The 24,856-nt window shown below is 39.9% G+C and overlaps 4 protein-coding genes across 5 annotated transcripts; 2 read left to right on the top strand and 2 right to left on the bottom strand.

The window, feature by feature from the left end:
- Window positions 1-814: 814 nt before the first annotated feature.
- LOC131778061 (uncharacterized) lies at window positions 815-2,471 on the top strand. Its single transcript, XM_059094454.2, has one exon. It carries the CDS (start codon window positions 922-924, stop codon window positions 2,455-2,457), a length of 1,536 nt encoding a protein of 511 aa, XP_058950437.2. The 5' UTR covers window positions 815-921; the 3' UTR covers window positions 2,458-2,471.
- Window positions 2,472-3,235: 764 nt separating this feature from the next.
- LOC131777993 (leishmanolysin-like peptidase) lies at window positions 3,236-8,496 on the bottom strand. 2 transcript variants are annotated; one of them, XM_066159232.1, is made up of 3 exons: window positions 8,471-8,496; window positions 8,274-8,363; window positions 3,236-5,409 (listed from the first exon to the last, which is right to left on the bottom strand). In XM_066159232.1, exon 3 carries the CDS (start codon window positions 5,243-5,245, stop codon window positions 3,269-3,271), a length of 1,977 nt encoding a protein of 658 aa, XP_066015329.1. In that variant the 5' UTR covers window positions 5,246-5,409; window positions 8,274-8,363; window positions 8,471-8,496; the 3' UTR covers window positions 3,236-3,268. The 2 variants fall into 2 exon arrangements, with proteins under 2 accessions (XP_066015329.1, XP_058950350.2); XM_059094367.2 differs by lacking the exons at window positions 8,274-8,363; window positions 8,471-8,496 and adding an exon at window positions 6,202-6,320.
- A 2,320-nt stretch (window positions 8,497-10,816) lies between these two features.
- LOC131778076 (uncharacterized) lies at window positions 10,817-12,825 on the top strand. Its single transcript, XM_059094462.2, has one exon. It carries the CDS (start codon window positions 10,817-10,819, stop codon window positions 12,374-12,376), a length of 1,560 nt encoding a protein of 519 aa, XP_058950445.2. The 3' UTR covers window positions 12,377-12,825.
- Window positions 12,826-15,327: 2,502 nt separating this feature from the next.
- On the bottom strand, window positions 15,328-18,904 carry LOC131777970 (uncharacterized). Its single transcript, XM_066159383.1, has 6 exons — window positions 18,768-18,904; window positions 17,568-17,646; window positions 17,228-17,383; window positions 16,752-16,853; window positions 16,433-16,607; window positions 15,328-15,706 (listed from the first exon to the last, which is right to left on the bottom strand). The coding sequence occupies exons 1-6, from the start codon at window positions 18,902-18,904 to the stop codon at window positions 15,393-15,395; spliced, it is 963 nt and encodes a 320-aa protein (XP_066015480.1). The 3' UTR covers window positions 15,328-15,392.
- Between the last annotated feature and the right edge of the window lie 5,952 nt (window positions 18,905-24,856).

The following is a 24,856-nucleotide window of genomic DNA, read 5'->3' as shown; positions in this document are numbered from 1 at the left end:
TATTAACCGTTAGCCGTAGATTGACCAGAATTTTTACCATTTAACCGCGCAAAACTTCGCGCGGACAATATCATGACAAAGATTGCTTTGGTACTAAGCTGCGTCAGCTGTAGCCATCTTAATCTTCCAATCCTTGGAAGTTAAACTTCATAGAGGTTATCCGAAAATTCTAACGATTGTAAAGAAACAGTAGGGGTACTAACTGCGTCCAACATGACACGTGTTGGAACGTTATTCTGGTCCGGATGTGTGTTTGCGGTTGAGTAAATACGTCCTTCGGTTTTGATTTTACAAAACTATTTCCTTGCCTTACTCATATATGCTTGTCGTTTGTTGGAATATAGAGAACTAGCCGTTACGCCGAGGTTGTGAAGGTTAAAAGTTGTGAAAAACTAATCATGAATGACTCGCAAACCGTTAGGAAGGCCCTTGCATTTCGACAATTGTCTCAAACAACACTAGTTCCTAGAGCTTCGGCTGCTAGGTGAGGCTCTTTTCCCAGAATAAACTTCATGGCAATAAACTAACATCATTCCGTCACCCGCCAACGTATTACCGTCTATTTATAAATCAATTCCCTTCTCATAAAAGAGGCTGATAGAAGGTTTTGACGACTGAAATAACTTATCAATGTGCTTACGGGTAATTTGGCGCCTGAGTAATCAATTACCTGCTGCCCGAGCAGTGCTTGTTAGATTGAGCCAATGAGATGCACAGTTAGAACAAACACACCATGACTTCACGCCACTTTGTCAAAAACCAATTAATTTGAGCCCCTTTTTACCCCAATACCACTGACTCTTCTGAACCAGTGATGACGAAATCTAGAGAATTTTACTACTTCAATTCAAGAGCCTAGTAGCTCTGAAGAAATTGTTCGCAAAACGAAACAATGAATGCTGCAAAAGTTTGTTCACCGACATGCCCGGGACAAAAGACATTGTTGACAGAGTATGTTTTCCAAACGTTCTTCGCAACTGTTCACTGACTTCGTTGAAAAGAATCTTTGACTTTTTCGTTGTCATGGTTTTGGTTATGGTGTCACTAACTTTGATCTACAGACCCGCAAAGATATTTCGCCGTCACAGAAGAACATTGCGATACGAAGAACCTGTTGCAGATGTCGTACTGTCAAGCGATTTCTCGGACGATGGATTTTTTTTTATTCCATTCCACGAGAAAGAAAAATACCTGTCGTATGAGCCACCAGTTGGCAGTTGGAGTAAACAGCTTCAAGCTTTTGAGAATGCCGTCATAATATCCAAAATGCTAAACAGAACTCTTCTCGCTCAGCCTTTGGCCAGTGAACTAGAAATAAAGCGACTTTCGCGAGTCGTCCAACGAACTTTTCAGCCTGACTCAAAGGTCTTTGACATTTTGGACAGAAAATTCACCGTCCCAATTTCCTCCATAGTAGATCTGAATCACCTATCCAAGCTGATCAGGGTTCGAAGTGTACCTCATCGACAGTTTGTAAACAATTTTGAAAACTTGACACGGTTCGATGTCTGTCATCGCGACTCAGTGGGTTTTTGGGTCGATTTTGTGCCATCTGCAACTAATAAAAACGCTTGGAAAGTACTCGAAGCGCAAAACTTTTCTCCTTTGTCATTCCCTGTTTCTGCAGTAGACCCTGCTTGTGATTATGGACTTGAGGTGAAAAGTGGTTCTTACCATCCCAAACCTGTTATAAGAGGGATCATCTCCGAGTTAAGCAGTGTTAAGGAGGATGTGTTATATTTTCGTGCAGGATCCATAGCAACCTCTGACATACGATTTCTGTCCAGGAGACGGACAGCGCTGGCACAAGAATGGACCGATAACTACATTCGTTTTACACGATATGTTCAGGAAAAGTTTCAAAGAATCATGGCAAACATAAAACAGCCGTACAATGCAATGCTGATATCAAGAAACGAAGAAAGAAATATCAGCAATATTCTTCATTACAGATTAAAACAAATGGAAAAGAGGAAATTTCGTAGCATAACAAATGTCTTGTATGTAATTACTCATGTAAACAACCTGTCACATTTTGAACCGTTACGAACTCAGGGCTATGAGATATACTTATCTAAGGATCTATATCCTTCAGGGATTAGCTCATTTGTACGGTACGATGTGACAGAACTCCTTGGATTAGTAATTTGTAAATATGCTAGACTATACTCAGGCTCGACGGAGCCGTACCTCATTCGACGAGGTCGCATTCATGAGGCCGAAAAGAAGGATGGTCTCCTTGTTGATCACGCAGCTGTCAGGTGGGCGGGGCACACTGTCAAGAGAAGACATCGCATCTTACCGCCTCGCAACACGACAAGCTACGGGCAGCTGAATTTGAGAACTCATAAAGCAAATTACATTTCTTGTACAATTTGTAAATTTATGCATAATACGCTCAGACACCAAATTTGCGTTCCACTAATGAGTGAGTGTTCAAAGTTAAGACTTATTTAGAATGAGATTTTCTAATAAAGATTTGTTTGTTTAGGTTGGTAGAACTGCCACGCTTTCATTTAATGGATGATCTATATTCTGTGAGATCTTATCCCGTTTGTTTATTTGAAAATAAGAATCAAGAAAACTCTCGTTACTATGTAATCCTAAAAGGATACAGACCATTTTTAAATTCGACTATGAAAAATTTGCATTCCTCTCATCCTACCCAGCCAAATTTTGAGTAGGGCAGGGGAGGGAAGGGGGGGGGGGGCTAAAGACGAGCGCGTAAGCTTGACGGAGGGAAGGGAAAGCATGTCAACTACTGGTTACTTTAGCGTGATCTTCAGGCTCTATTTACATCGAATGTGATCTGATTTTCTTTGCAGTAATAAACGTTTTATGAAACTATTGTTTTCCAGGCTGACAGATTGAATTTTTCACGATTCTCATGCACGATCCATGTTGAGGATGGTCCTTGAAATAACTCCTAGGATCAATCCCGTTTTCAGTGATCTAAGATATCCAATCAGGTGCGGCGAATTTGGTCATGTGGATGTCCCAAGTGGCATCCCGTCGTTCTACACCAAAACATTTGGGCAACACGCTATGTGCACGTGACATTATTCCAGGGAGACTGGTTAAGTTGAATCTAAAAATCCCTTGAGATGGATCTAGCTTATTCAAAGGATAAAATGTGTGGGTCATAAACGTGTGGTATAGACCATTGGAGCATCACAAAGTGGCTAATAATGAAAATAACAAGTGCTTTGATAAAACTTGGTTCGTTGAACAGATTTTACTTTCCTATCTCCGAGTTAACAAACTTTTTTCAGACAAAAATATCTAAGAAATGAAAAGAGGGAACAAAACACCCCATCACAGTAAAAATTAAAAAGACTCTTGAAATTATGAAATAAATTAGTTCTGAGGTCGATATCCTAAAACTGTGAGCATTGTTTCTACGGTTTGGTCTCTCTCCTTCAACAAACGCAATCCCTTCGGAAGAACTTTTCATTTCCTGTGGACAGCCTTTATGGACGCCGCAGAATTCTTCGCAAGAGGGACAAATCAGTGAGCCATTAATCTTCCAGTCGTTCAGGGAGCCCAGAATTTCAAGATGTTGTCCCTTGCGATGACAAGTGTAAAACTCCCCTCCAACCTCCACCTGCAATCCTCCGTCGCAATGGAACCTGTAACATCCGCTTCCCCAATCCACCATTGTTCTTGTTAAAAATCCCTTCTTGGCCAACCATGCGCGACCTTGTTCGACGCACTTCGCGCTTGGACCGTAATGTTCCAAAGCGTAGTTATCAAGGCGGGCGGGTGCGTTCTCTGGCACTGTGCACGTTGTTTCACGTTTTGCGCCATCCGTTTCGGTTAAAGTGAATTTCTGATAGAACGGGCAGTAGTCTGCTAATGGAACAGCGCCACCGTACCACGCGGTGTCTCGAATAACCACGCCACGCGCACTGCCGAGCTCTCCTGAGCCTGGGCTTGTTTCGCTGATTGGTAGATGATTAAAATATTGATACTCTTCTGGTATGGCCCGGCCGTACTTACGAAGGTTACACAAAGCTACCGACAGCTTACTGTGGGTACACCGCATGTGCAGAGGAGTTTTCTTGATGGCGTAGCAGAAAGGCACCGCAGGTAGCTTTTCTCGTAGGTGTTTCTCCATCCATGTTTTACAGCTCGCTTTGGTAAAAAGACAACCGAGTCCCTTTCCCCAATCGAGTTCATCCGCTAGGCTGTAGTTTGGTTTATACCAGCCTGTATCTTCCATAAGAGCAAAGGTTATCCTTGAGAAAACAGGATTTTGCGTGTAAGTACCTGTCATGGCTTCATTCTCAAATAAACGCTTTTCCCAGTGAGTGTATTCTGTTCCTATACCGCCCTGGTTTTCGATCTCGGCTCCTTCCAAACTCGGGCAGTTAAAATGCCTTCGTACTTCCCGCTTTACTCGTGGCGTCACAATCATGTGAACCTGATGTGACACGTCTCCGTGCCGCGTCGCCCATTGCTTTCGTTCTATTCTTTGAACTATTTTGGGGCTCCATTGATACAAACCGTATTTCTCGTTGTACGGAGGTAGACCGTGTTTTTCTCTCGGCGTGTATGGCACACCGTGCTCATTTCTGTAAAACGCGAAAAGTCCCGCACTGAATCCCAGAGCGTGGAATATTTCATGCTTTACAGTAGACAGCAAGTTCGGGTAGTGTCTGGGATCCGTATCTAAGCGTTTAGGGCAGATATTAGCAAACCCAGCAACAGGTCTGTCGAGTGCATGCTCCTGTTGACAATAGGATGCGTACGCTACTGCATTTGCCGCATTGCAGTGGTCCGTTTGGATGCAAGACACGTACAGTATAAAATCACGTGACTCTACACCCATTCCTGACTCCCACTCCTCACCCGGGACATTGAAACACTTGACACCATCCTTATCACACACGCGACATTGATCTAGGTGGTCGCCAGGCACGTTCACAGGCCCGCACTGCGTGTTAACACAATTTAGCTTACAAAACTGAATATCGCCTGCAGAGTCTCCTTTTAGGTTTTTCAGAAAGTAAGCATTATTTTGACACGTCCGTTGTAACTTTATAGCTTGCTTAGTTGGCTTTACGCTGAAAGCTTCATGAAAATAATCTACTGCCTCTGGAATGAGTTTTCCTGTAATTAAACCGTACTTTTCCTCGTCCAAATCCCCAATACTATCGTCATATACAACTTCGAAGCGCATTTTCTGCGAAAATGCTTGTCGTTTTACAATATGTGCTGGTCCAACGTGAACATAGTGGTTCATTTCGTTTCTCTTCGGTATCCAGTGATGCGCATGCGCCACAGGTTTTATCAAGCACAGGGCATAGAGGGAACAAAGGAGAATCAGATTATCAGATGATGTCCTTCTCTTGCACTGCTTCGTCCTGTGTGTTACTCCAGTTCTCGCGCTAGAGCAGTGAATGCAATCTACAATAGAGATTTGCAAAAGTTTTTTAGTCTGTAGAACCCTCTGTGAAGCTGTTTCTGTTCAAATCTTGCGTGATTTTAAAACATCATTTAATATTTATTTGTATATTGTTACCGTGCCTTAACGTAAGAAACTATTGTCTTCGAGATAGTTCTCTTTTAGATAATTACGTTTGATTTTACCTCGAAAAAAATAATTTGCATCAAGATTACTTTAAAAATAGATGCATGAAGTCGAAAAAAATTACAAATGGAAAAGAAAACCACATGACATATCGTTTTTAAATTTAATTGATGACAATGCATGGCACAGAGCATAGATACACCATTTCATTGCTCGTAAGTCATGGCCCCTCATAAACCCAGAAAAAAAGGATAAGAAAAAAAATCAACGAAAGTAACTATTAACAAAACTTAAACATCAATCTTATGGATAAACAAAGTATGAGCACACAAAGCTTGAATCCGTCGCTTAGCAAATTAAAGTGAACAATACGTTGTTATTATAAGTACATTTTACCGACAATAGAAATGTTGCAGTTTTTTCTTTACGTGTTTAGGTAAGCAAATAATAAGAAACTGACTTTAATCAAAAATGAAAAATTAAGTCGAGATAAAGTGCAGTAGAAGATAAAGGAATAATATTGTGATAATTCAAGACTAGACACCTGAATAAGCGAGTCGGGGGCTAAAATTAATTAAGACCAGCCTGACTGATTGTTTCATAAAACCACATGTAAATGATTGTGCAAACAACCACAAAAGCTACACAAATCACTGTAGATAACACACCTTTTTTTGCCATCATTTTCAGTGGTGATTTCGATCGTTTAAAGCTTGGAAACTTAAATGGTGTTTTGTTATTTCCATTTGAGCGATTGTTCCACTGTTTTAAGGTACATGGATACGAGCGAAGCCTTAACAGGTGGTGTCAGTGTGTCTCGATAGGTGGTCACAATGTTTCCAATCTCAGAAATGATGAAATAAATTAAATATTCTACAAATATCAATTTTCCTTTAAGGATCTCTTTGCATAAACTTTGTAAACACAGCAATCCTACTTTCAGAGATCTCGCCAATCCGCTCTCTTTTTTTGCAAATGCTTCACCAAAGGTGGGTCATTCCTATTACCGAGATGACAGCGTCTTCGTCTGAGGTCTCGGTAACCATGCAAGCTAAAACATTTCCCCATATGATCACTGTGGTCCGTCCGAACTGAATTTCAAGAACGTGTATCGTTCAATTCTAAAAGTGAACTGAAATCTTTTATTGTAACTTTTTCATAATTTTACTGACATCTTAGCTGAGTATCCATGAAGAAATTTTCTCAGATAATAACTGAGGCAAAATTTGTTCCTTAAGTAGACCATAATATGGTTTAATTAACAAACAAACTTTGCCTGATTACCTAGCTCGTAAAAGGGCTTTTCTTTTAATTAGTTGAGGGTATTTTTTCATCTTCGATGAAGTAAGAAAGAAAGAACACTCTCCACTTAACAGTAACTTCTATCAAATCGATCATTAACCATAAACATTGATGACTTTGCTCAATCGACCTTGTCTAGAGATAAGGCAAACCTGACCTGTTTCTGTCTTAGGACAATTAAAAAACACTGGAAAGTTGGCAATCAAATGTCATGTTGAAAATTTTCTAGAAGCCCGTTAAACCCTAAATTTAAGTGTATAATTTAATCTGAGTTTTTATTATTATTTTGTATGGTTTCTTGCAAAGGCTCTAAGCCTGAATAACCTCAAAACGAACAAGCTAAATAATCTACATGTACATTAACGAAAGTTCAAGCAGTTATTATCATTTCAGTCGTAATGTTCTGGAATATAAAAAACCCGTGACTCTTGGATTCAAAACATTGCATTATTTGCATTGACCCCTTTGGCATACGAATGCTATCTTAATTAACCCTCCCCCCACCCCCTCCCCCTTCCTTACTGCCCCAGGGTAATCCTCAAACGCACGTCACGCTAATTTGCAACTTCGTTTACCGCAGCGCCAGCAAGGTATGCCAAACGGCTTCAGATCTGTAAATAGTCCTTATGGGATGCGCTCAGATCCACTAAGGATGAAGCTAATGGAACGCTCCCCATATAAGTCTTTTTCTAAGGTATCACAGTCAAGTTATTTTTGCGTCACTCCGATTCCCTAGAATCCGAGGGAGAACTAGAAAAACAGTTCATCTGTGAATTGGGCTCTGCTCACGGACAATAGAGTCTTTCAGGGAATTGTTTTGGCACATGGCTTCCTTTTGATGTTTGTGCCCATCCTTTGTCTGATATACGAGCATAAAGCTGTTCTATTGTTGTTGTCTTTATTAGTAAATGCGGTTATATTTTCATCAAATGCGAAGAATTTTTGGAAACAAGCGTAAAAAGACTTTCGAGGCAATTTGAAGAAACTTCTGCAAGTTTTTTCACATCCAATAATAAAATAATCGACAAACGTCACCTTTTTCGCAAGGATTGCTAATAGCTACCTGAAACAAAAAATTTAAAAGACGCAGCAAACTAACAACAGGAAAAATATGTCTCCAAGACTAAAAATAGCAGGTTGCAAGACAAGGACTTTTGCTTATTTTGATTTCATTGGTTCAATCGATTACAGGTAAAGTCTCTGTCAACAATCGTGCTTATTCACCCATGAATAGTACGAGGATCGTAACATCTTGACTGTGTCCATAATTTCTAAAATATAGGTACGTTACTCAACAATATGGATACCACTGAAACCTCACTGACCTTGGAATCATTCCAACCCTTTTGTATGATTACTTGGGAATCGCCATTATCAACAAATTACGATTTCCGAGGTTCGACATTGTTGAGCAGCGCAAACATATTTCTGTCATTACCTGCTTCAAATTTCCTTGTTTTCCTCGCTACTTAATCGTTATGTTCACTTGGAAATTGATTTCACGTTGTCGTCTTCAATTCGTATCTGACTGTAAAGACATAAAGCGCGGTTAACGTAATGTACCATTATGAATACAAGCATCCAAAGAAGACCATGGTTCAAAGTTATGTTTGTGATAGAATTCGCGTTGCTCACCAATTATCGTGTTCTTTGCTTCTTTCCACGACTGTCATAGAGTAGTAGTCAAACCAGCAGGAGCAGCATCCTAAAGTGATAATAATTGTAAAAAATAAAACAAAAAGTGCAAAACAGAGATTTAGCGAGGCGCAAAAGACCATCTCTTTGCGCCGTTCTCATGTTCCCGGGCTATGAGATCATGAGAACACCACCTCACATGTTTACACTGAATGATGTAATTAGGAGATTAACCCGCTCGCCCTGGGTCGTAGAAAAGCTGACTACCGCTGGTTTTAACGATCACTTGAACGCAAAAAATTAATATCAAGTTTTGCGATAGCCAAATCATTTGACTGTACCAAATGAAAGTAAAGCTCGGAAGCTTAACTTGCATGGTAACACGACACAATTTCCTCGTGGTAGAACTGATAATGCAAACTGCCTTTACAGCATACCAAACAGTATCTAAGGAAGGTAGTGCTTAGCAGGTTTCAATTTAAAGGTGACACACAAGCGTCTCATCTACAGACTCAATCAAAACCTCCTGAGAGTTGCCTCATGGGAAGTCTTAATTATTCAATTAAGTGGTGAGAACTTCAACTTTTGCCGTCTCCTTCCAATATTGCGTAATCGTGACATTAGTGTTCAAGTTTAGACACTAAGGTCTGATTGTATACGCAAGTGTCCAATTTTAGACACCTTCGATTTCAGACACTAAATTCTGATGTTAGACATTAGTGTCCAATTTCAGAAACATTAGCGTTCGATTTCAGAAACAAGTGTCAAATTTTAGACACCAAATGGATTTTAATAATTAGTGTCCGAGTTCAGACATTAGTGTCCGATTTTAGACAGTAGCATGCAATTTTTGATACCAGAGTCAGATATTGGACACAGGCGTTGGTTTTTGGACACCGATGTCCGATTTATGACACTACTGTCCGACTTAAGGCACTAGTTTCCGATTTTAGACACTACCGTCCAATCCCAGAAATTTATGTCCGATTTTGGACGTTAATGTCCGATTTTAGACACAAGCGTCTGATTTTAAAAAGAAGTGTCCGATTTTGGACACGACTGTCCAATTTTGGAAACTTATGTCCAGTTTTAGACACTCGTGTACTAGTGTCCGCTTTTCGACCTAGTGTTCGATTTTAGGCATCAATGTTCAACTGTTGTACCATTTTCAACGCTAGTGTAGGATTTTGGCGAGTAGTACCCGATTTTGGACATCATTCCAATTTTTTACATTAGTGTCTTATTTTAGACTATGGACACTAGTGTCCGATTTTGAAGATATTTGTCCGATTCCAAACACCAGTGTCCGATTTTAAACATAAATGTAGAAACCAATCTACCTCCTAGCCCCAGTCCGCGCGGCTATCCATATACGTTTGACTTTCGCGCGGATCATGCAAATAGAAAAAGTGTAAGCTCGAGTTAAAAGGTAATCGCAAGTACGTTCTAATGAAGCCGTATTCCAAAATCGTCAGAAAACACTGTCAATGGCACATAAATAGAAGAGTTCGGTCGAGTCGTCAGGAAATTAAACTCCTCTTAAATTTATTGCTGGTGCGTTGGTTACAATAAGTGTCTGACTTAAGATACCAGGTCCAGTTTTGGACACTTGTGTCCGACTTTGAAACATAAGTGTCTGATTTTAAACACTAGAGCTTAGGGCTAACGTTCGAAACATTAGCTTTGAAACTCCTTACAGTGGCCAATTAACATTATCAACTCAGTTGATAAAACCAATTGCAAAATTATCTTGTTATACTCTCCCACCGACGGAGCACCACAGTTTCTTTAGAAACTTATCCCCTTTAAACTCCAGTGTCCGAGTTTTGACACTAGGCTCCTCTCATTTTGACGCTTTGCTCGATCTTGGGTTGATATGCGTTATGTCAACCTGATATTACAATCTAGGGCGAGAAGTTTGAAATTTTCGCATTCCGTAAACGTTATGAAGTACTTCCCTCAAAACTGGCTCATTTTTTCTTTATTTACAGCCTTTGTTTGTTGGAAGTTTACATCAGAGGATAAACTCATTTTTCATCATCCATAGTCTAAATAAAATTTGCAACACCTCAAAAATGTTTCCTCATAGATCATTGCTCGGTAAAACTCAAACAGTACCAAAAAGCATGTGGGGGGGGGGGGGGGGGCATTTCCCAGCGCCGTCGAAGCAGATGCACTTTGATTGCATTTTTTCTGGAAGGACTGGTTGGTCACCGAGCCTGGTTTTTCTCACGAATTGCTGGAAAGTTACTCGTGAGAATATTACCTGTTATTATTGGTCTAACTGATTCACGAAGAACAAATTCGCCACCAGAATTAGGTGGCCAAAAGGCAACCGTCTGTGAAATGAGGTCATTGTTCGATGACTCTTCTTTGCTTGTTTCTCTTGAAAACCACAAAGCATTTCAAATGGAGAGGAAACAAACCAGGCCAGCCTATTTACCGTTGTTTACAAACCAAAATGTTCTGCTTCGTTCGTTCAGGACAGCAAACAGGTGTTACCTCGCTTGGTTTATTGCCATACTTCGATACGTGATGCGTAAACTGAAAATTTTCATCCTTAAAGATCACTATACTGTGATGGGAATGATTATGAGAGTTAAGTTCATGTCTTGTACTTTTGTTTGTCTCATTTTCGTGACTATCATTATGATGAAATTTCGACTCAATTCTTCAAGTCAGTGGAGAAGATCTTTAGACTACGAAATAATGTGTTTATCTAAACAACGCGTGTATATCAACGGGCGATTCGTATGTGAAAACAACCAAGGAGTGAAATATTTGTCTTATCAACCTCCTGGTGGGGGATGGAATAACCAGCGCGTCGCTTTCGAAAATGCGGTTATTTTAGCCAAGCTGTTAAACAGAACTCTTATAGTTCATCCATTAGCTCCACACCAGGAAATACTTCGCTTGAAGAGAAGTCGAAAGATATCTGCTGGTTATGAAGTATACAACATGCTACCCGCAAACAAGTTGCTACCACTGTCTAAAGTCATTGACCTGAAAGAGTTGTCTAAACTACTTCCAGTCAAGGAAGTCATTTCTAGTCATCAACAGTTCGTAAAAGACTACCATCACTTAACCTGGAGACAAGTTTGTCACAACGGTCTGGTAGGGATTTGGGTTGATGCGATTCCCAAAAAGACGGATAATGAAAACTGGACTCTTCTCCAACAGCACATAAACTCGAATTTGCCAAATCCTGGTGACCTACCCCTTTATCGTCGAATCTGCAGGGAAGAATTGAAACAGTTTGGCAATTCAAGTTTTCGACCTGTGTGGGGAATAAGGGACGAACTGTCGGAAAAACAGGAAGAAATGCTATATTTTTCCGAAGGATCTTTGTACAACAGGGAATTGTTATTTTTCGATAAGCATGCTGTTTTAAGCATTCATGATTGGATAATAAGATTTATTCATTTTGCGCCCGATATTCGCAAACGGGTCAAGACAGTCTTGCAAATGATAGGTCGCCCTTTCAGCGCAATTCACGTTCGAAGGACAGATCATCCTTCTAGCTCTGGCGTGAAGCAAGAATTCTGGCTAAATCGTTTAAAGGCGCGTAATGCTCTCAACCTAACTAAAACTCTTTATATAGCAACCGACGAACAAAACAAGGATTGGTTTAAGCCCTTCAGTGACGAAGGATATAATTTATTTTTTCCTGAGGATTTTCTCAATGAGCTACGCTTTGAAAATGAAGGTCCTGCTATTGTTCAAGACATACTGGGCTTGTGCGAGCAGCTAATTTGCGCTTATGCAGATCATTTTGTCGGATCATATTATTCCACGTTCACAATGTACATCAAGCGATTGAGGAGACAATTCTCGTGGAAAAATGGAATGTTGAAGAAGCCTGAAACCACTATTGTATGGATTGGATCAACTGATAACAAAAGTTAAGTATCACCGTTCAAAGGGTACCGCAATTTGGGTAACATTGGTATAGTGCTAAGGCGTTAAACGTCTATTTGCAAGAGAATGATTTCGGTACGTTATTTACATAAAGGAGCTGATTCAAAGATTATGTTGTAAAGATAATCTTGAGTTATCTAATCTAAAACTGAAATCAAAATTTGAATGTAGAGTAAAAGCTCAATGCCTCGGTATGTGTTAGACAGTGCTTTCAAAGGTTTTTAAATTTTGATAAGAATCGTTCTTATACTCTTTGCATGTTAAGAAATTTGCACAGTTGAGGTTAATAATATATCTTTAGCTATGTCTTGAAAGTACTGCTATTTTAAACATCTTCCCACTATCAAATCTTTGATAATATGCATGATTGACTGATATTTTCAATTTACACTCATGGGCTTTTAAATCATATGAAACCTTATCTCAGAAAAACGGCAGTTCGAGATCAATATTAACTTCGTACTAACTAAGCGCAGGGGCCGTACTGGGAAATATGGCCCGAGGTCGTTGAAGTACTAAAAGCAACCGAGAGCCAACATTCCCCAGTAGGGCTTGAGCAAGCAAGGATAGTAGGTAATTTATCAAATGGCACTCGTACCAAACTTGTTTATTTTACATATAAAAAGCACTTCCGGTCTCTTGAATTTAAAGGGTTTCCACCGTGACATGTTTTTGATGACGTGAGAAACTCGAAAAGACAAAGCTTCCATGAGTTTGAAAAGAAATTATTTCAGCGTTAATAAATCATAACTGAGAGTTTTCTTCTTTAGCTCAGAAACCGAGATTTAGTGCAACTAGACTTAACTGGATTGGAATTGCCGAATTCTACTGCTTCAAAAAGAGGATCTTCTTCGATTTCGACAATCGCCTAAGCGCCTTATACTTGTACTCCGATTCGCAGCTAGTACAACTCTCGATTTTTCAAACTCGTTGTTCTTAGCTAGGATGAATGAATTTTTCCTCTCGTTTAAGCATCGCTGAAAACCGAAAATACTGTTGCTGGTTTGCCGTACTCTTCTCCATTTTTCCTGCGTATTTTCATGAAAAAAAAAATCGACAAAGGTGGTCAAGGTCGGATGCAGTTAGGGCTTTAATTCTTTGGCTTTTCATTTCATTTGCATCTATGTAGTGGACAAGAGTGTTCATATCATTAAGCATCTTCTTGCTTGTCTCAAAGCCTTTCTGTTCGTTGATTAAATCGTAAATAGCCTCTTGGCTTTCGCTTTCGCTTCTTTCAGAGGTTTCCAGATCATGATAAAATTTGCATGACTTGTTTCCTAGTTTTTTTTAATTTCTTACAGAGAATGAGAATGATATTTACGGTTTCCTTTTCGCAATTTTTTAGCTACAAATTTTGATTTACACGGTTTATGACCGTTTTGGATGACAAAATCCCGACCGATTAAGAACCAATCACAGTAAGGCCCAGGGCTACCTTGCCATATAATAATACGGTTTATAGACCACACCAAAATCTCTGAAATCAGGCAGGGACACAAACTTCAAATTCATATTGGCTGATAGTCCTGCAGTTCCCTCCAGAGTTTGGTTTTAGCTACCTTAAGCTTTGCGGACCCATCCCTCGAAAAACAAAATATTTGCATCTTGAAAGCGCATCCCTGACAGGGATGTACATGTAAGGAAGACTTTTCAACATTGAGTCTAAGTGGTACCAAGTATGATGGTGAGAACTTAGAACCAAGAGGGAAAAAGAGGCGATACATTTGGTTACAATCTCTCTTCAAAGAAGAAATTTTTCTTCAGAGTTTCATGATGCGCCGATCACACCTGCTAAGATATTTCAAAAAGAATTTTTTATTTAATCGCGCGAAATCCTGAAATGATTGTGATATGTTTATCGTCTTCTGTTATCTCCTGTAATATCACGGCAAGAAAGGTAAACATAATGCGCTAGAAGTTATTACCAGAAACAAAAGAAGAGAACTCAAATGTGTATCGAGTGCGAATGTTGAACTACCATGATACTCCAAGACAAACAGGAAGTGGCACCGGGATTCATCGTTCATCATTCATCGGTCATACATTGGCCCAAGGACCGATTTTTATTGTTAGCATCACTCTCTCCACAAAGAGTTTCTGTAAGTAGTGCTGTCCGCCCACGATAATTATTCCCGTAAACAGACACCAAAGAAATAAAGGGTGGGTCTCCCCAAACGGGAAAAGAAGGAAAGTAGACCATGACGAACAGGACCACTACAAATATTATATCGGACTTTTGTTCATGTCAAACGAACGGATAGCTTGCTTTCCTGCGGGCAAACGGGGATTAACAAAAACCGGTCCTCTCCGTTTTGTTGCTCTGTCAAAGATTATATTCTCTTTGATTTGAAAATTCAAGAAAAATTGCATTGCCCAGAGTCACTTATTATGCTTAGGGTGTCCACTTGGTAGAGAACATAAACAAAAGAAAAATCCAATTTTTCCTTTTAAAAGTGTCTGCGTCCGCTTACGAAAGTGTCTGTTTGCGCCGGGGAATGTGCAAATACAGAGTTTGACTGGGGAGAAAGAAAAAAGGGTATTGAAAAAGGTTTGGACCATGAAAAGAGCTGTCTTCTTACGAGGGTGTCATACCTAAGTATATCTGTTATATTTACCTAAGTATCGACTTCATAACTTCCCCCAAATGTTTTGGACCATAAAAAGAGCCGTCCGCTTACCAGAGTACTCATACTATCATATTTACTTCAGTATCGACCTCATAACCCCCCCCCCCCCGGCTCCCCCCCCCCCCCCAAAAAAAAAGGATTAGCGTCTGTTAACTTGAAAAAGCTAATGGGAAGCATGAGTTAATCGACTTAGGTACCATATTAAATACCACATTTCTTTTCACCACTGTAAACTAAAATTTTTTGTATTTATAAGAATCATTAACAAGATCTTGGAAACAAAAACTTTATTTACAAATGAAATTTACAGTGATTTATTTTCGAGCAGTTGTTTTATAATAAGGAAAACATGGACCTGTCAGCTTTATAAATCTAAGTCAAGTGTCACAATAGTAACCACAACAAACAATTGAGTACTGTAGGTGAGTGGGTAGGCATGTGACTTTTCTACTGCCTCCAATGTGAATATTAGTCCTAACGTTAGCTCGGTTGGTTGCTATATAATTATCAGCTGAAACACGCTTTCTAAATGCCATACCCATCAGTCCTTGACAATTTACAAGCCAAGCACACGACAAGTATTCTACTTTGCACTTTGGTATGAATTGAAAAGGACAAGTAGCGGCCGCTTGCTGGAGGTCCAATCCATCGTCGCACAGTTCATAGACATAACTCTGTCTGCGAGCTCGTCCTGGTTGTAAATAAAAGTAAAGAAGGTTTATTGAGCAGTCAATGATGTTCTCCTGTTCTCTTTCTCTGGGTCAGCCCTTGTTGCTTAATATGAAAATCTCTGATGTGGGATCCATAAAAAAGGATAATCTAGTGTTATCAACTGATAAAGTAAATTGGCCACCGTTAGGAACTTTAAAAAACTGACGTTTCGAGCGTTTGTCCTTCGTCAGAGCGAATGGCATGCATAAAAAAAATGATCTAAATTATTCCTACTTCTTCCGTTTAAAGGTGGGCTTTTGCTGCATAAATCTTCAAACGTTATACCCTCAAGAAAGAACACATTCCGCCGAGGGATAACTGTTTAAGTTCCTTGCGAGTTTCAATAAATGCTGTGACGCAGATTCAGCAACGTTCAGTTTTACCTCGGTACATATGACATCATTTAATTTCCAACCTCTGATAGCCATACTAATTTCAAGGAAAATTCTGTCAGCTATGATATTCGAGAAATTTTATATTCCAGATAGAGAATACAAACTGTTTATATGCTCTTGATTCTAACGAACACAAAGGAACTTTCAAGTCGGGAAAAAGAGTCTCAGTGATAAATTATATTAGCTCTTTCACTCATAAGCTACTCAAAGGTGACCCTAAGACATGTACTTCGAGTTTAATAATTAAGCCTTGATAAAGTTTTGAAAGATTTTCATGCCCATGGTATCGCATATTTATAAAGTTTACTCACGTATAGCAGGTGGATTCATTTTTGTGACGTCAACTTCGCTCGGTATTTCTGTTACACGGAAGATCCGGGATTTGGAGCAAAGTCTTGCTGTGCTGTCACTTAGGATCGAACGGTCGGTAATTTCTTTACCAATTCTAACGGTTTCTTTATGTGTCGTGACTTCTTCGCTGGAAACCTAGAACAAGCCAAAACATACCCTGATCAACGAAAAAAAGTGCAACTTACGGCGTACCGCGTAAAGCAAAACTTAAGTAGGAGTTTTTCCTCTTTTTCATAATTTAGTGTTTGTTTGTTTGTCTTTTCGATCATTTTGACTAACCTGATGCAAGTTCGTGGCAAGATTTCTTGGTGTAGGCTGACTGCGTGTCAGTGGAAGAAGAAAGCACAAGCCCTTGAGTGGAAAATGAATCATTGTTGCATTCTGTGGGGAGAGAAACAAGGGTTTTGATGGTTAATAAAATAGTATATGGCGACTAAGAGTCAACACTTTCAAATAATACGCATAACATCATCCAAATTGCTTAGACAAGTATGTGGAAATGAGTCTGAGTCACACGCTAGCAAAAGTTGTTTCTTTCCGTCCTCTTTCTTCGTGACTTGCGACTTCATCCCCAGCCCCAGTCAACCGGCTAAATTCTCCCAAGTTGTTCTCATCACATGACAACAATAATGTTCCCAACCGATTGGAAGCAAGTTTGCAGTGTTGTGAAATGAAATTCATTCAATCTCAAGGAAAGTAAGAGACAACGCTCCGAGACTCAGGACACTGTTGCTTAAGGAAGTCTAATTACTTACCATTTTAAAGTCAAACATTATATCAGACTTTTCAATATTTCTGTGGGCTGGAACCTTAAACAGTTCCGTTTGTTCCTTCTCGTCAATTCTAAGCGTCTCGTTGAAATCTTCTCCAGATTCATGAATATGGAGACGATATTCCTCGACATCCACGAGCTGATCATGATGAAAATCAAGACAACATAATTTAGAACTGAATACAGTACAATTCAGCAAAAAGCCTCAGAGGTAAATTAATCGATCCAGTGTTTTGTCATGGGCAGAAATAATTGAGATATTTGCTTCGAAGGGTTGCCACTTTAAAAACATTTCTGTAAAGTTTTATGATTGAACAAGTTACCTTTTTGTAAACAGGTGAGGCTTGAGATGAATAGACAAGGAAGCACAGGACCAGAAGGGCAGACCGACATGAAGACATCCTGTCAAACCATAAAGTGTCACCAAGAAATAAGTAAAGACTACTCGAATACGTTCAAATATTCTACAACTTTATACTGACGAAAGAAGTGACAATATAAAAGGTTTCAAACAGGATGGTACATTGACTATCAGTTCAACTCACCTCGTGTTTAAAATGTTCTTCTTCAAATTCTTTCGTAAACACCAGTGCGACTGAATCCACTTTTCCTACTATTCCTTCTACGAGACGATCGTTTTTATACCTTAACCACAGTCGGAAACGCGACGGAATGTTGCCGGTATTGCTATTTCCTCGATCCACATTTTGATAAACAACGCTTTAGGTCACTGAAACTCAGCAAAGGTCATTGCTTCCTTAAAGTCAGATATCTAAACGTGTGGTGGTTTCACTTTTCGTATTTTGCTTCCTCATACCCATATGGGTCAATGGTTGAATCATTAAAGTAACTTTACCTTAAATTAATTTTCTTTAGATGTGCAAGCCGTGGCACTATCGGCGCAGGGCGCATGCTATATCATGTCTTTTTTTATGTATCATCCATTTACTACACAAATGGAAAGTTTGCAGCGCAATGAAGATACCAGAGTTGTTAATGATTCTTTTCTACTAGCTGCTCGTACAAGCCCTCCGGTGAATCTACTCCCTTGTTCCTCACTTTTTTTTAATCGAATAGAGCCAACAACATTTTCAAGCAGAATTATTATGAATTATAATCTAGATTTCCGGTATCAGGAGACCGTCTCTTGAACCGCGATTTGACTTCCAGTAAATCGAGAAGTAAAAGATTTCTGGTATCACGAGACGACTTGAACCGCAATTTGACTTCCTGTGAATCGACAAGTAAAAGATTTCCGGTATCACGAGACGACTTAAATCGCGATTTGACTTCCTGCAAATCGACACGTAAACTGCCGTAGACGAATTGAAGTCTGGCGAAATCGTCACCAAGTAGTGCAAGAGCTTGGACCTTTCAGCATGGAAGGAACTGCGATATTCTATTTTTTTCTATTAATAGAGAAGTATTGTCAGGAGAAGGAAGTCTGACCGATTGATTTTATTGTGGATGACCTTTAATATTTGTTGTCAATCTTCATGTAGGATCTTGAGGCTTGAGCTTACCCATCTTGAGGTTCAGGAGGATCTAATAAAGCATGTAGGTTTGAGTAGATCTCAAATCCACGACCTGAAGAATGCGGAAGACGAACATAGGCGCTGAAACAGTCAAGTTCTTGAATCGCTGAAGCTGGAGAAGTCATTGTTCCTGAAACGTGACCAAACGTTTCTCCTTGAGCTTCTTTTAATAGAAATTAGGGGTCATAGCAGAAAAGGGATCTTTTACGGAAATTCCATGATGTAAACACCGATGGACCTTTTTAGCCTCATACGTCACAGAATGGTCACGTGGTCTGAAATTGTAAACAACAGTCACGGCCATCGTTACGACGAAGCGTGGAGATCAGCTCTGAATCATTATCATTGCGTCTGTAACTGCCTCAATATTTCCACAAATTCGGATTTGTCTTTTCATCCCTAAGCTTCAGAAGTTAAGTATCCATGCTATATTTCTTCAACTTCTAGATGCACGAATTGTGTTTTAATCTGCATGAGTAAAGAGACCCGTAATATAATTTTGTCTCGTCTCGATTTTTAAGTTTCCATTAAAACAGATATGAACTTTAACAATAAAAGAAGATCAAAATAAAGACTTGAGAGTAACATCTGATACAAAAGTGTGCTCTGAACATCTCGACAACGAGGATTTTAGGTATGAATTTACCTGAGAAAGATACTGAAAGCGGATGGCGCCTGTCCTTCATAGTTTTTATGGTCATCAAGAAGCCATTTCAGAAAGAAATAGTGGTTTGTCTCCAGCATGATAATTTTAGGTATAGATGACGCAGATATGGAAAACTCAGGCCAAAATTAATTACTTCAAGGCCTGGGAAAAGTCAGGGAATTTCACCTTGAGTCACGGAAAATTTACATCTTTGGAATAAGTCACGAAAGGCAAAATATAAAGGAAACATGAATTGGTTCATCTTCTGTGGCTCTCTTTGTGATGAAAGACGGTGACACTATCCCTTTTGGTGTTGACCATGTACACTGTTCACAACAGTTGGCCGATTCCTATACAATATATCCTTCCCTCTGTAATACAAGTTGAAGTTGGTTTGTGAATGAAATCATAGATGTTGACACTTGAGCGTAAACCGAGAGTTGTTCATGAAAGTAAGAAAACCTCCTCGGCATCGCTTAGCAGTTTCTCATCGACATATAATTGTTTTGAATTATATAGGCTGTCTCGGTTTCTTAAATTTTTAGGAAAACATTTTCGACTGCCGGTCATTTAATCATTTGAAAACCGTTACGCAATTTCTAAGAATGTAAGGGACCCCAGGTGAGTGAGATAACCCGCCTAGCCGTGGTCAAAAAGAAGCCCGCTTTTGCCTACAATCTTACAACCCCTGGATGCCGAGGTGAAGTTTCTCGCTGTTATTATCGCGCTTGTAATTAAGAAAAATATTGCCGACAAAACGTAATTTATCATTTCCTCTACAATTTTCGCGAATAGCTCGATGCGTTAGCCATTTCTGACGGTACAACGTCTTCATTTCGGCATAACATGTGAATGCAGTGTTGAGTTCAAAGTTAAAACGTGACTAAATCGCTGTCGAGGTTTCATCGCCAAGAGGACGTAAAAATTTGTGTTTTAACGTTTTAGCTCTGCATGAGAGGAAATGTACGAAGTTTAAACACACTCGTGTTTGCTATTGTCTTGCTTATTTGATCTTTTAGTAACATGAACACCACCCCGGCTAGGCGGTTAACCCCACCTTAAAACGTTTACATGGCAAATTGTCACCCCGGTTGACAGGGTTACCCTACCCAGCAAACCGGGTAACCCGCCTAAGTGGATCACCTCACCTATCATGTAAACGCGATCAAGATAAAATAAGAGATTATATGGACAGGCAAGCTACCTCACCTATGCAGTGAGGTGGGTCTCCCCACTTCCATGTAAACAGGCCCTAAATACTCTGAGTCAGCGTAAACCGAGCGCTAAATCTCATCGAGATCGCTTAACAGCTCCTTATCGACATATAATAGTTCAGATTGTATTGGTTGTCTTGATTTCGTTAGTTTTTCGAAACATTTACGACCACCGGTCAGGTAGTTATTTGATTATCGTGACCGGTAGTCGACATGCATAACGCTATTTCCAAGGGCAACATTCATGGCCCTGCGTTAGACATGACTAAACGTTAGATATGAAATTTATAAATCATTTTGGGATCGCTAGGTAGTTCCTCGACTTATATATAATAGTTTGGATTGTGTAGGTTCTCTCAATTTATAAATTTTCAGAAAAATATCCAACTGCCGGTCATTCGATCGTTTAAGAAACTTGAACGCCTGTGGACCAGGACACACCAATTATCGTAAAACTAGAAAACTTTAGTTTTGGACAAAATGTATTTGCATTTTAGCCATAAGTTACAAAATTACCAAAACGTTCTTTCGGTAATTACCTCAGTGTTTTGAGTGCAAATTTATCCCGTGAATATGAAAATTTTGTGGCACTTACTTGAGCATCCTGAGTTGCCATTATTAGATGAACTGTTGACCAGTTTCCAGCTTCAGCATTTTTTGCCGAGGTGCAAAACAGAAAAAACCGACCTCATTTTTACAATTTCTAAGCATGTGGAAGGGGCATAGACTTCGTGTTCGTCTGAAAGGGACAGTGACCTTTGCGAAAATTTTTTTCAGTAACTACAAAGTAAGAAAACAGCCACACTGGCCACATTCCCTTGCGTTTTCAGTTAGCCTAAGAGTATAAGAATGATCATCCCTGGAATGAAGCTGTCGAAGCTTGTTATAACCACAGATGAAGTCAGATTCATAGTTGGTTTCTTAAGAGCGCCTTCGTCCAATTGAAAATCGAAGTCCGATGACTTTCGATTCCATCAAATTAGTTAACATAGATAACATTGCATTTAATTCAATCGGTTCGTGTTTTACCGGAGCGACTCACTCGGCGCTCCTGATAACAACTCGGTCTCTCCTACAATCCTAGCCTCTCAGTGAGGTGTGGGGAAAGAATTCCACTACCGCCCGAACATTAGATTTGCCGTCATAACATTCAAGGACGAAAGCCGAATTTTCAACATGGGGTTGGAGGTTCAACATGACACTGACTGCTTTAAATCATGGTCACACGTGGATGTCTTTCTTCCTGGAAACTAAAATGAAAGACAAAGAAATCCACTGGCTGTAAAATTAATTCTCCGAAAGGACGGCTGAAATCTAAGCTCCATCAATAGATGTATAATAAATTTATCAAATCAACATGTGGCTGTAATTAAGTAAACTCCGAAAGTCAGTCTTGTTCTCCAAACAAAAACAGGCCACAAAGTTTAGATGACAGAGGGCTCAAAAACTCGCCAGGGAGGGAGGGGGCAAGAGATATTGGAGTTCGATATACTCTCTCTCTCTCTCTTTCGCTGTCCAAACATTAGCCAGGCTTTTGGCTTGCAATCCTTATAGCTCTGTCCCCTTCAAGGCTGCATCGTCTCTCCATAAACCCTCGTATCTTTGGCTCGCGTTTATCGCGTCTATGAAGCGAGCACGTTCGCTTTAACTTTCCTCTCCTCGTCAAAACTTGCCTGAATCCCGCTGACCGCATAGGATCGCTGTAGTTCGTAAAATGTGGCGCCATGTGCTGCAGTGATTCAAACTCTGAACCGGTAAAACTTACTATACCGGACTGCAGATCGCTATCGGAAATGTTCGACAGCGACTTCTTAATCAGGCGCATGCGTTTCACTGAAGGAGTAGCGAGGTACTTTTTCCGTTGTTTTTCGGTGCATTCGGGTTTCGAATCGAAGGAAACTGTAACGCTTTCGTGAACCCTTTTCTTTACTTTCGGTGCGTCCTCTTGTTTTCGAAGCGTGGAATGTCTCCGAATTGGAGAAACTTCGGTCGTTATCGGCCGCTTTTTCGGCTCAGCAGCTTTTTGTGGTCGTGATAGGTTATCGATTTCAACACTTATTGAAATATTTGTGGATAGTCCTGCAAAATGTACAACTCTCTCCCGGCCTCCTCCATTGAGATAATTGTCAACAGACAGCTCATCGCATGAATTTTGAACCTGCTGAATCAGCACAAATGGATCCGCGTAAAGTCCGACGCCGCGGTAAGAACCTCCACCTAATTGCCGTTGCCGAGATTTTTTTCGTGGATTTTGGAGCACAAATTTCTTCTGATAGCAGCTACACTTAAATGATCGTCTGATGTCCTTGTTTGTATAGCCATATAAGACCGGAGATAATGCACAGTACGCCTGCGCAAAGCAGTTTAACGAATATTTAATGACTTTGGACGTAGCAAGAGAAAGAAACGATGCTGACAGACTCTCCACTGTGACAGGGACAAGGCAAACAGCAAAAACAAAGACTTGCATAATTATTACCAGTTTCGCTTCGCCGTCTCGTCTTCTCGGTTCAACCTGCGCCTTACCCGCGCGAGAGCAGTTAGGCTCTGTATCTCTTCTTGCACGTTGCTCATAGCTTCGAACACGAGAAAATATCTTGTAATTTGTACCGCAAATGATGACTACAGGTATCACAGTCAAGACGAATCCTGCAAAGATCGAATATGATGGTGAAACAGTTGTTGGAGATTTGTAGAACAACAAGGGCGACCCCCATCCGAGAAATGGAGGTATTGCCACGCCCACTCCTGTGCATAACACTGTTATTAAGATGACGTAGGATAACCTGCCTGTTGCGCAAATAACATATCGGTGAGCCCACTGTGATTTAAATAAAGTTAACGTCGAGATCACAGGAATGCATAGCACTGAACAACTAAACGATATATTGATAATGCAAAGAAAAACGTCTGTATGTTCTCCCCAAGAAAACAATATCATTGTTGCCAGCGTTTGGAAGGTGTTTGCAACGCAGTGAGTGATCAAAAAGATGTTGCTAAGACGACGCACTCTTTTGCAACAAGCATGAAGGACACATAGTGAGGAATTCATGAGAAAAGCTGGGACAACAATGGCGAGGCTAACCATCCAGTACCAAGAGACGATTGAACTGTCTTCTCTTTCGTTGCTTCTGGTTTCAAGTGCAGCGAGCAGTGATTGATGGATAGATTTGTTCATCATTAAACACGCTCCTTAATAAAACCACCAGACGGGGTGTTATTGAACTCCTTTTTGCAGACAAAGAAGAGATATTTGCAGAGAAAGGTTCACTCTGTTGCCCTGTGGAATGAACATCGAAGAGTAACATTTAATACACACGGACGTTACTATTACTACGTAATTATCATCATTATTATCATCACCATTATTGTAATTACCATTACTGTTCTTGATGGTTTCCAAGAGGTCTCATCGTTTTTATTTATGTTCGTCATTCGCATCGGTGAAAGTCGGAGGAAGGGAAATATGCAAAATGTTTTCTTTTTTTGTTGTTGCTAGTGTGTTTGGGTTTCATTGTCTTGCTTTCATTGAGCTTGTGTCTTGGTCATTGTACCTTGTGTCAAACGTACGATACACAATTTTGCAGCTTACTGATGGTATACAACTACTACTTATGATATAATATTACCGTTTTACCAATAGATTGCCAAGCCTAAGGACATGGCCTTAAAATTATTGAGATGTGTGCGATGGACCTGTGAAATACAAATACCTCCTGATGATACAGTAAATGGTTTGAACCCGGTTGTTACATGTAACACTATAGTTTGATCGTCCGGGTGAGTGTAGTCCTGTAGTCTGAGTTTGATGATGACTTCCGCTAAGGCTGTCGAAAGATTAGTCACCCATACCGAAAACATTCTTTCTCAGGACTACACTCACCTGGAAGATCAAACTACACTGTCACACCTCTTGATGAGTTGGAAACGTGAAACACGACCTTAACTTTAGATTGGAAATTACTTCGTTCAAATTTTCCCTTCGATATTGGGAATAAGTGTCGCTCCAGCTCACGGTTTCCTTCAGGAAAGAAAGTTAAACAACAATTTTTTGAAAATCTGAGGTGCTCTTCAAAATTTTTGACAAATGACGTCCCGTGTGATGTTCACAATTCAAAAGGCAATTATTGCAGAAAGATATACTACCATAATAAAATCTGTAGTTATTAAATACTTAAGTGCTATTACTAAATTTTTCAGATAGTTCGCCTCAGCTA

The sequence above is a fragment of the Pocillopora verrucosa genome, chromosome 12, assembly GCF_036669915.1.
Source record: "Pocillopora verrucosa isolate sample1 chromosome 12, ASM3666991v2, whole genome shotgun sequence".
Classification (NCBI taxonomy): Eukaryota; Metazoa; Cnidaria; class Anthozoa; order Scleractinia; family Pocilloporidae; genus Pocillopora; species Pocillopora verrucosa.
The sequence above is the reverse complement of the archived record's forward strand: the minus strand, read 5'-3'. Positions and strand labels throughout refer to the sequence as shown.

Excerpts from the sequence above, each read along its gene's own strand:
- LOC131778061 (XM_059094454.2), top strand. The coding sequence starts at position 922 with ATGCCCGGGACAAAAGACATTGTTGACAGAGTATGTTTTCCAAACGTT.
- LOC131778076 (XM_059094462.2), top strand. The coding sequence starts at position 10,817 with ATGAGGTCATTGTTCGATGACTCTTCTTTGCTTGTTTCTCTTGAAAAC.
- LOC131777970 (XM_066159383.1), bottom strand. The coding sequence starts at position 18,904 with ATGACTTCTCCAGCTTCAGCGATTCAAGAACTTGACTGTTTCAGCGCC. Across the intron at positions 17,384-17,567 it reads CCTCACCTGTTTACAAAAAG|CTCGTGGATGTCGAGGAATA; the intron begins GTAACTTGTTCA and ends CATCATGATCAG. Across the intron at positions 16,608-16,751 it reads TTGCCACGAACTTGCATCAG|GTTTCCAGCGAAGAAGTCAC; the intron begins GTTAGTCAAAAT and ends GGCTTGTTCTAG.